Here is a 12,008-nt window from a genome sequence, read left to right on the forward strand (position 1 = left end):
AAATAAACGTGAATTAGAAGGACTTGACGCATTTGGATGGGCCATATTATTTGGAGTAAATTAATTAATATAAAGTAAAGAGTGGAATAAAAGTCTAAGAAAGTGGGTGATAAGGGGAAGAGGGGGAAGCATGGATTCCCTTCCTTTTGCTATATGCTTTGGCTTTGTTTTTGTTTTGTTTTGTTTTTTTTTTTTTTTTTTAAAGATATTTTAACTATTTAAGAAAAAAGCAAAGGCATTTGAGCCTTTTAGTGGGGGTGGTGGAGAGGTATTGTTCTAGCTTTCCAAGCGTGGATGTTTTTGTTGGAGAATCCACAACCAAATGGCTCCATGGTCTTCATGTCCCACGCTCTCCCACCAAAACCCTCTTATATGCATCTCTCTCTCTCTCTCTCTCTCTCTCTCTCTCTATAAATATATATATATATATATGTATGTATATATATATATGTATCTTAATATATATATATATATATCCACACATTCTCTCTCTCTTGCTTTTTTAAAAATGGTAGTCAAATGCTAGTTAATACGTGTTACATTATGGGACATTGGATGGAGTTTGATCAAGCCCTTCCTTTTGTTTTTGTTGTCTTATGGAAGGTATTTGTGCATTATAAAGTGACATTGATGGGGATGCTCCCATTGTGGTACGACAAACCCAAATTTTTGCATATTTTTGTTTTCTGGTTTGGCAGGACTTAAAAACCTAAATTAATTCAGTTTCTAGTTTATCCTCTGATCGAGTGAATATCCCAGGCAATAACATTGAATAACAAAATAGGAACATTGAAATGATAGCACCCAACCACACCGTTAGATTTTCCTCTCGCTGAACAAGCCAAGTTTTTTTTGTTTTTGTTTTTTTGTTTTTTTTTTTTTTTTGTTACTTTTCTTGGTTGCATAAAAACAGTGTGGATCAATATTAATTCAATTTTATATGGATTTGGAAGTTTCTTTTGGGGGAATCGTGTTTTGAAATTTGTTAAGCTGGAGTTAAATTAGTCTTTAAATGGAATAAGTATGTCGATGGATATGTTGAAACAAACATGGGATAGACATCCACAGAATATCGATGGTCCACTAGGTGGCAAACTAGTGGCGATTGCTGGGTTTTTCTAACAGTACTGAATATTTTTATTGGTGCGTTGCATAGAATCATCCAAATTTTTCTTTTTGGTGGGTTAGCTACTAATCTTGATTGCTGAACTAGTATCAAAACCCCCCAATTATATTTACTTAAAATAAAAAACAACAACAGTGAGACTTTCTCATTTTCAGTTAACTATGTAAGTGGTCAATCCACAACCACCATTCTCATATAATCAATAAAAGGGTCTAATTGCACCATTCAACAATATATATTTATTTATATTCTCTCAAAGAGATAACATATTAAATCAATGTATAAATAAAAGTGAGTATGATGATTAAATAACACATAAGACGTGCGGAGGAAAGTTGTCTTTTTAAAAAGAGAAAATTTTAATAAAATAAAGTAACCCAAAAAAAAAAAAATTAAAATGATATAAGCAAAAAAGGAATCGTTGCTTTACATCTCATATAGTAGAGTAGAAGAGTGTTTTGGTGCTACCAAAAGGGAAGACCCAATGAGATTGGGAGAAGAAGGAGGGGGAGTTGATTGGGCGTGGTTATTGTTCCCTCCACTCCAAACAAAAGGGCATGAAAGTAAGAATTTAATTAAGAATAAAATATTAAGAAAATTCATTGATAATTGGGTACTATGGATCTTCTTATCTGTGCATAAGATCTCTTTCAGGTGATCTAAATCATGGGGTCTACTTTTTATTTATATATTCAATCCAGCCATACCCTGTCTAGCCTCCTGTACTATGCCCTTTTTTTTTTTAAATTTTTTAAAGCTCTTCCTCTAGTGTATAATTTAATAGAAAATTTAATAGTCTTGTTTGGTGTGGTTGCCTAAATACAGGAGATAATTATAAATTGATAAATTTATCATTGATATATTGTCAATTGAGGTTATTTTTGTAATCATATATATGTGTGGATATTAACCTTTTTTTATCTATATATATTTTTATACTGGTGATGACAAATTGAAACTCTAAACCTTTTTTTTCTTTTTGGTAATAATTGAAACTCTAAACCTTTACCAGTAAAGGCAAAAGCTTTGATATGCTGAATTTAACAAATTCAAAGCATTTCATCCTATTAAAGGTATGACCTTTTTATGGAATGTAAGAATGTTACTTCATTTGTATTATCCATGGCATTCCTATGGATTGAAGGTTTAACAGGTGGGAAAAAAAGAAGATGAAGAAGAAGCTATTTGGGTAGTGACGAAAAGTTTAGAAGTTGTAGTGATGAAAATTTTAGAAGTTTAGGTCATAGTACGTACTATTCAAATAAGAATTTTATTTTTTCTTTAAAACGAATTATTTCATAGTCAAACAAAACTCTCTGAAGGCTCTTTTATATTTAGAGTGGGAAAAATGCGAGGGTTTTAATTCTATGTTTTTAGTTTTTTTTTTTTTTTTATTTAAAAAAATCTATGTATTCATCAAGGTATTGAAAGAACTACAAAATCTGGGCTCAATAATATTGGTTGTCATGACATGTTTTAAATTTGTTGCTGAAAAAAATAAAGAAAATAAAAAAACATGGCATGTTTTACATCAAAGAAAAAAAGGGACATACCCATAAAAAATAAAAATAAAAAGAACAAAAAAGAAAAAGGGACATGTTTAATTTTTTTTTTAATATACATATATATATATATATATATATATATAAAAGAAGAAACACTCTTCTGGGGCATATATATATGAGAAGAAACACTCTTTTGTGCCCCATTTCAAGAGAGTAAAGATTACTACTAGCAAAAAGGGCAAAGAGTTTGTGAAAGAAAAAGAAAAAAGAGGTCTCTACACCATAGGTTATGATATCTGCCGCGATAATGTAGCCCTTACTTACTATTTAGGCTTGATTTGATGTTGTTCTAATTTCCAAAATAATCAATTTTAACTGTATTAAAGAAAAAATCAATTGAAAAAAAAAATCAGTCAGTATTTGGCGAATAGATGTTTCAAAATTTTGTAAATTTTAAAAATATGAAAAATAATACTGCTTAATTGTTGTAGCTTTATATAATGATTGAAAATAGCATATATTATTATTATCACCTTAGTAATATTATTATAATAATATCGTAAAATTTTTCTTATTTTTATTTCTATAAATAATAGCACTACATATTTTTTTAACATAATTTGTTATTCACCATAACTCTGTTAGAGAGAAAAAATATTTAATTATTATAGCTCATTTATTGTAAAATTGAAAATTGGAAAAAAATTTCTTCATTAACAAAGGTCAAATTTGATATTTTAGTAATAGTTTATGGGAGAAGCTAAAATCATAATCTAGCTTTGTTTGGGATTTTTTCAGAAGTTAAAAACATTTTTTAATATATGAAAACAGCTTGTAAAGATGTCTGGATAATTTTGTAGCAGTATTTTAGGCTTTTAAAAATGTTTTTTTAACTAAAATCATTAAAGAGTGATTTAAAAAAAAAAAAAAACGTTAGTGAAAAAACAGAAGCAAAAATAAACTTATACTAACCATGATCTATCATAATAAGCTATCTTTATAATACTTTTCAAAATTAGCTCTAAAGCATTTAGATTCGTGGAGAACTACATTTTGTTTAGTTTTATCAAACACCTAATTTAGTTTTTCATTGTTTCATAATTAATTTTAAAACTTTACAAGCAATTTCAAACGGGCCTTAATTTGTTCATACATTTTAAAAACTTTTTTTTTTTTTTTTAACTAGAAACAATTTGCGAACAAAAATATGGTTTAATCTATACGTGTATCTTATAACAAAAAATACATATACATAAACATTTTAGCAGTGTTTTTTTTTTTTCCCCCCTTTTTGTTGGTTATAAATTGTGGAAGAAAATTTTTTATAGTACCGATGACCATTATCATGTGGGTTGTACTCGAAGAAGATAAAATGTAAGAGTTTTATCAAAGAAAAATAGTGAAAAATATATTGGTTTACACTTTAGTCTTTTTTTTTTCTATTTTTATTTTCTAAAAAAGTATTTTTGAATTCAAAACACAAATACTATACTTTCACATGATCTAATGCAAAAACCATAGCTAGACTTAACTACTTATACTTTTGATGTCTTTTTTTTTCTTTTTTTTCTTTTTTTTTCGATAATAATTCAGCCCAATTAAATTGAAAAAGTTTGTTGTTTTTTTCATTAAAAAAAAAAAAATAGTTGGTTTGGTGGAAGTAAAAGTAACGAAGGTTGGGACACATCCATGTATCAAATCAATGAAAAGTATTAATGTAGACCCACAGGCACAAAGAGTGACCAATTGGCTATTTGGCCCTTTTTACTCTATAAATCCTAAAGTAGGTCATTGATAAATAATAAGCAAAGCAGATAAAATGTCAGGTTGTGTGTGTGTGTGTGTGTGTTATACAAATATACCATAAATGTACCACTCTCTTCCTTCTTCCTTTCCTATTTGCAGATCAGCATCCAGTGGGACCCCATTATGCTTCTATAATTCATGCTTTGAATGGTCAAGCTCCAAATTATTGGTCCTCATGAAAAACATTGGATACCTCCTCTTTTTCCATCTCATACAATTTTCTTCCTTAATTTTTTTCCCCTTTTAAAACTTTCTTTGTAAAATGTACCAGTAAAAAAGCTTCTTTTTTTTGTTTTTTTTTTTTTCTTCGGTTGAATTCATTATCATTTTATGGTGCGAAAGTTGTTCTTTGGATTCACGGTGAGTGGTCAAATATTCAAATAAAGCTTTTGAATTTGATCAATTACATGTTGATTTTGGGTTTGAATGCCTATGGGTTTAAATTTGGTACTTTGCAATGGATTAATTGGTTAGTATTTGTGGAGGAAAAAATCTGAATTGCTTATGAGTATATTAGATTTCAATAAATGAAAGGCACTCTTTTTCATAAGTGATTAGCATAATTTCCATTAATCATATTCCAAACAATCATAGATAAATATCATGATGCAGCTACTAATTGGATTTGGACTTTAATTTATTATTATTACATTTTCAGTTAAAAATCTAATTTAATTTTAGTGTTTAAAATAAATAAAAAAAAAACTTCATTTTGTGTTTGCTTAGAACGGATTAATTAAATCAGAGTACCGTTTGTTTTCCTTTTTTTAAAATAATGTAGTCGGGATTGTGATATGAGAGTGACTTTAGAATAACTATTATCATGTCGTGTATTTTGCGATTGATTATTGATTAGAACACATGGATGGGAATAAACAGCAACCTTTTGTTTGTTTAAACTTTGATAAGTTTTTGTTGGGAAAAAAAAATAATTTCCACAATTTTACTGCATGAAAAGTAAATTAAAAAAATACATAAAAATGAATTGATAAAATGGCCATTCAGATACCAAGACACAATTTTGGGCCTGATTGAACTTTATATTTTATATACATTGCATGCTACTATTTTTATTAATGTCATAATTAAAAAAAAAAAATTTCTCACTTTTCTTTTTGGCTATATTGTGTATGCATTTAACTCTATATATGATATCCAAAGCGAAAAAAATATACACAAGGATATTGATCTGAGTCTAAGTTGTTCTTTTCAGAGAGAGAGAGAGAGATTGTAGTGCAGTGTCATTAGAATAAAAGTAGGAGGGTAAGTACGGTAATTCGAAAAAAGTAAAATGATGATATTCCCGGGAGAAATAGAGACAAGATTCGTTGGCAGAAGTAGGAACGGGAATAATACAAAATCCAAACAGAAGCCAAAAGAAACCAAAGCGGAGAGACAGGAGTCAAAACGGTGTCGGTTTTGAGATCCAAAGCGAAAGAAAGACGGTCAACAGGACGAAAAGTCACCAGGTAATGATAAAACCACCCTCCCCCACACGGAGAAAAGTAGAAAAAAAAAAAAAAAAAAAGGGGCCCCTAAGGGCCCCGACTGTGCTTCATCATTCTTCACTTATACCTTGCGTGCACTCTTTCACTCCCATACGCACGCACGTATCAAAAACTTTTTTATTTTTTATTTTTAAACAATATTAATAAATAATAATAATAATAATAATAAATGAAACATTTTTATAATTTGATCCCCAGAGCAGGGACATTTCTGTCAAATTAGTTTCTATATAATCTCTGCCTCCGTGTACACTCCAAGTTTCGCCTTTGATTATACCTCATTTTCGTTCTCTCGCTCTCTCTTACCCTTCATCGCCTGCTTTGCTTAATCTAATCCTATCAAAAAAGCCTTTTTTTTTTTTCTTGTGCTTCTGTCCGATCTGGGTCTTTCACACTTGGCTTTTTGGAGGTTCATACGCTTAGGTTAAATTTTTTGGTGGCTCAGAATTTCTTCTTCCTCCGCAAACCCATTTTTTGTTCCCTGTATGTTGGTCTTTCTTGGCCTCGCTTCGGATTTTATATGTTATTTGTGTTTTGAAGAAATTGATTAGTTTTTCGTTTCCGCCGATTGTATATATATATATATATGTTTATTTATTTATTTATTTGTTTTTGTTCTATGTAAATTTCTCCCAATCGTCCTCCTTTTTAAATATCTAATTTTATTTGTTATCATTATAATTATTATTATTTTGTCTTTTTGTGAATGCTTTTAATCGCCTTTGCATCTGTTTGTTCGCTATTATTATTAGCTCTGGATGATTTTATATTTTATTTTTAGATTAATCTTCTCGCTTTGCTGTTTCTATTTGCTCAATCCCGGTTTTGAAATTGGTATTTTGTTTGGAAAATTTCTGCAAATTGGACATTGGATCTAATTTTATTTCATGTGCTTTTTTTATTTGTTTATTATGTTTTTATCCTTCTATGTTAGGCACTCACCTTATACTCAGTAAATTTTTTTGGTGTTCAAAAAAATGTTCAGAAATATTATAAACCCTTACTTTTTCAGCTCACCCAAAAGCTGTTAGTATATTTCAATTTGGAATAACATAAAATTGTTGTCTAATATCATAAGAAAAAATTTTTTGCAGGGTTTTTTTTTCTGGAATAGTATTCAGGCTGAGGCGATCTGATTTTTTCTTCTGGGTAAGAAGAGAACAGCATGCGGTGGTGGTTGAGTCTCTCTGTTGATGTGTTTCGCAAAGTCATCTCGTTGAACCTGTATTGTAGAGTGATCCTGTAATTTTCAATCATCTTTTTAAGACCTTTTTCTTTTTAAAAAAGAAATCTTCTCGGCCTTCTTATTGTGTCATTTTCCATGGGTTCCCAATTTTTCATTGTTGTGCCCTGCTACGTCCGGCAAATTAGCTGAATATCTGGTCGTATCGTTCTCTTTTCCTAGTTGTTTGGTTGAAAATACAAATTTGTCGTTTGTCAAATTTCCTCTTTGAGTCGTTCTTTCTGCTGTTTGACGTTAACCCAGTTGGTAATTGTTTATCCTGACCATTACAAAGGGGATTACAAATCCCTTTGTTCACGTATATTTGGTTTCTCTTTTTTGGTGGTTCTTTCTGATCTCTGTTGAATTGAGGGTGCTCTGGTTTTGCCTAGTATTAAGTGTGAAAGTATTTTTCTTCTGGAAGACCGTGTTGTCTGCTCATATTGAAGGGTTGGGAAGTAGTTATGGTGTGCCAAGCAGCTAGCCAAACAAGATTTCGGGCATTGAAACACGAAAATGGGATTGCTGGGAGTGCCACCATCATTGTTAGAGTCATAGCTTGCTTTCAACCTCTACGGGATTGCCAGGTTAGTGAAACATAATTCATTACATTTGTTCAATTGTTTTTAAGATTTAGGTTGCCAAGTTTTGATATTTTAACTGTACCCATGTTTGGAAGATTTCTTACTTGTTCTTTTTTAGAGAGAACATTATTGGATTCTAAATTTCTTATGCTTGATGTTTTCCAGGCCGAATATTTCCGTCATTTACTCAAACCTGTTACGTAGATATATTTTCTGCATTCGTGTGTTAAGTTAAGCTGGAGTTAGTTATTTTCCTTGTTGATCAAAGACAGAGAGTATTCAGCACATTCTAGTTGTACATTCATCTGGTACGTTTCACAGTGCCAATCTAATGAGTTATAGCTTAATGTTCAATGATCGCTTTTTCCAATGTTCTTGAGTTCTGATATCTGTGAAATTACTTTTAGGTAATTGTTTCGGTTGGATGGGTGAAGATTGTGGAGCCTGGAATCCTGAGCTGCACATTGATTGGGGATCACCTGGTCTGAACTCCTTGGGTGCACCACTTGCCTTAGGGCAACACAGTTATATGAGCCCAGGTGCAAATATGGTATCAACAAATGGTAATTTGCCAGCAAACGCATCTGTTGAGGTTCCTCAATTGCAGGCTGGCCAAGCAACTGAACCTCGAGGCTGGTTTTATTGCTTACCCCACCATCGACAGGCTGTCACGCCTACTCCAAACTTGATTCCGAAGGAGAAATTTTCTGCTTCCCCAAATGAAGGTTGTAGGGAGAGCACGAAGCCAAAGGTGGAGCCTTGGTGTGCTCAAAAGAGATTTCTTGTCATTGATCATTCTGGGGATCAGACAACTTTGATCTTTAGTTCTGGGATTGGGACTCCCATTCAGTGCCTTACATCTTGGGATCCCAATGCACGCGGTGCTTATAATTTGAACGGGGAAGAAGAAGGGACCAAGAAAGATTTGAAAATTTTCTCAGAACCAGTGTTGACTGATGAATTTAATGAAAATAATGAAATAGGCGTGCAAAGTGAAATGCATGAAGACACAGAAGAGCTTAATGCCTTGCTCTACTCGGATGATGATAGTGATTCTGCCGAGGATGATGAAGTGACTAGTACAGGTCATTCACCCAGTACAATGACAGATTTTGATAGGCAAAATTGGTTTTGTGGAAGCACAGAAGAAGTTGCTAGTTCTGCTGGTACCACTAAAAAGCGGAAGTTATTTGGAGCTTGTGACGATAAGCTGTTGACATTGGACACTGCAACCTCTGTGAAACCCAACATATCCTCAGAGTTAGAGGATGATGCACGATCTAGCCGTGCCAACATCAGAAGTCCCGAGTTTAGAGAATTGGATTCCTTCTCAAGTGGCAAGAGGATGAAAAGGGAGAAAATCCGCGAAACCATTAGCATTCTGCAGAATATAATACCTGGCGGCAAAGGCAAGAATCCAATTGTGGTACTTGATGAAGCTATCCAATACTTGAAATCATTGAAGTCTAAAGCCGAAACCATCGGATTGGATGCAATTTAAGTTTGGTTATGTTTATGTTTATTAGTATTTTTAGTAATATTTGGATGTTATCGGTTGTCTATTAGTAGGTCCTTTTAACTTAGTACCGAATAAGTTGGATACACATGGACTCGTTGTTGTGGATATGGAGAGGACATGGGTTTCCAGCAGAGATGGAAAACTGCACCTTAACTGGACCAGAACCTAGATCCCCAAGCTAGAGAGATCTTCTTCAATGATTGGATGTGGGAACCAGCTGCTTCGAGGTCGGTATATTTCTATGTTGGCTTCTAGGTTAAAAGAGAAAAACGCCGTGTATTATGCACCAATAAAAAAGTGTAGTTTGAATCATTAGTCTTGTATGTCTTCAGGGTTAGAGAAAGTAACACCCACACCTAGGTGGGCGTGGAGGTTGTGTAGCTCTGTGGTTAAGAAAAAACACTGTTAGTTTATTCTAGATGTGGGGGGTCCCCCCATCAAGGTAAGGAATGAAGAATGCACGCCCCCTTTGGCTGTTCTGGGACCTATCCAGTTCTTTTTTTCTTTTTCTTTTTTTAATTTTAATTTTAATTTTTTTTTTTATTTTTTCTCTTTTGATGTTGTAATTTTCCTGTCATATGGGGTGGGCGTTGGTGTTGATTCTCTTTTTACGTGTGATGGATGATGGATGAAAAATGCACGAGTGAGAAAGCCTTCTTCTTTTTCCATCATGCTTCAACTTGCCAAGGGGTTATGGCCCGCCAAGCCAGCTTTGAATCTGTGGGTTTGTAGCCATTTTTAGAGTAAATTAGCTTTTATTTATTTATTATTATTGAAATATATTATCGTTGCGTAATGTTTATGGTTGTATGGATGGTGTTTGGATGTATGGATGTGTCGGTATGATGGAGATGGACATAATTGGTATTTTGTGTTTTTGATGGAATCAAAAGTGGGTTTGGTTGGCTTTTAAAAGGTTGATGATAGAAGTTATATAATGTTTTTTGTTTTTGTTGTTGGTGGGATGTTATTTAAATTTTAAGTTGGCGTTATCGTTGTCTTGATGTCTCTGTATTTACGTCGCATGCACGCGTTTATAATTATCGGACAGCGATGTGTTTGTGAAATTTGTAGTGATATTGATTCCTTTTTATTTTATTTTTTGAAATTTCAGCTGTTTTATTTATTTACTTTTTCCCTTTTGCCCTTGGGATGTCTCTCGGGTGGTGTGGGGACCGCCTCATTTTTGCATTATTAGCAAGACAAAACATTTCTTTTGCATGAGCGGTGGGAAAGCGTATTTTCGGTAAGGTTTAGTGCTCAAGCCTTTGAATTCAACAAAATGAAAATTTTCCCTTTTTTATGTTTTTTTTAATGCATAATATCGTCTTAAATTTTACTAATAAAATGAGAAAATCGTTCTTCATTTGAATGAGGAGAATTCATTCAATGATTTCAATCCAATCTGTTTTCCAAGTATATATCTATATATATATATATATATATATATGTACACACGTTCATATTTTCTCTTTTATCTATGCGGTGACGGAGGGAAATGGGGTAAAAATAGGTTGGAGAGGAATATATTCTCTATCACATCACTTGGTTTGGAAGCATCAAAGAATCCTTTTAGACATGGTTTGTTTTTTTTCTCCTTGACACAACAAAGAAGTACTTTTATTCAATTGTGACGTTGTTTCAAGGAATTTAAGTAATATTTCATTTTCCATAATGGAATTTGCAACTTCCTTGACGCACTACATAAAATTTCTGGTCCATTTAGCCCAATAGAATCCGGAATCTCCAACTAAAGATGTGGTCCTCAGCTTTTAACTTTTGGAAGTCTAGCCTGTTTGCCAAATTTGCTTTCACAATATGTCAAGTATTCCTTTACCTTTGCTCTAACCACCTCTACATATAAGTAACTTTAGAATAACTTTAAAACAGTAGCCTATATAGAGGCAAAATTGGCAAACTACTACTGGAGCTAGTGAAATTACAAGAGGTAAAATAACTGTAAAATTTCTACCAATTTTTGTTTTGCCCCTATTTAATATTGTTATTATAGCCTGTTATTACACAATGTAGCCCATTATAAAATCCATATGGTGGACGTGCTATGGCATTACTTGCATGCTTATCTTATAATGGATATTTTATGTCCCATTAAACGTGGAAGGAAGGATATAATAGAATAAGTCTATTCTAACAAAATTATAGATATAATATGTTGGGAATATAGTTCGCAATCTATGTTAGGTGTTTGATGATCTGGTAGGTGCTAAGTGTTGCTATTTACCGAAGTAGGACTTTAATATTAACCCATTAATTGTGGTGATATTCTTAGTATTTAACACATTACTAGGTGCTCTTTGTATATTTATATACTAAAGTAATATTATATTGGAGGTACGCTGATATGTCATTAGGTACCAAACATAAGATATAATCTAGGTTCTCAACAAATCAAAAAGGTATATATATATTTTGTTTTTATATTTTATGTAAGTTGGTTTTGAAGAATGTATTTTATATAAGTTATAGAGACGATAGATGGCATCGTCGAAGCGACTCTTGGGTCCAGATATTGTAATCCAACTACGTTGTATAGCCTGGTCCATATTACACAGGCATGTACAGCTAGCCCAAAGATGCTATCTTTTTAGATTGGGCTTGACAAGCAGGTTAGAAGCCCAAACTTTAACTATACACCGGGAAATCAACGGCGGTTATAAATTACGCAACCTTTGATAATGCTCACCTTATGTATGACGTCAGCCAGTTAACGAGTTCGT

General features: G+C 32.5%; 1 protein-coding gene across 1 annotated transcript; it reads left to right on the top strand.

Annotated features, from left to right (window-relative positions):
- The first annotated feature begins 6,193 nt into the window (after nt 1–6,193).
- On the top strand, nt 6,194–9,756 carry LOC107411163 (transcription factor bHLH143). Its single transcript, XM_025071269.3, has 4 exons — nt 6,194–6,428; nt 7,040–7,754; nt 7,917–8,059; nt 8,159–9,756. The coding sequence occupies exon 4, from the start codon at nt 8,176–8,178 to the stop codon at nt 9,250–9,252; it is 1,077 nt and encodes a 358-aa protein (XP_024927037.3). The 5' UTR covers nt 6,194–6,428; nt 7,040–7,754; nt 7,917–8,059; nt 8,159–8,175; the 3' UTR covers nt 9,253–9,756.
- Nucleotides 9,757–12,008: the final 2,252 nt, after the last annotated feature.

Source organism: Ziziphus jujuba, chromosome 5 (assembly GCF_031755915.1).
Source record: "Ziziphus jujuba cultivar Dongzao chromosome 5, ASM3175591v1".
Lineage (NCBI taxonomy): Eukaryota > Viridiplantae > Streptophyta > Magnoliopsida > Rosales > Rhamnaceae > Ziziphus > Ziziphus jujuba.

What these genes read in the sequence shown, in the direction of transcription:
- LOC107411163 (XM_025071269.3), top strand. Translation starts at nt 8,176, where the DNA reads ATGGGTGAAGATTGTGGAGCCTGGAATCCTGAGCTGCACATTGATTGG.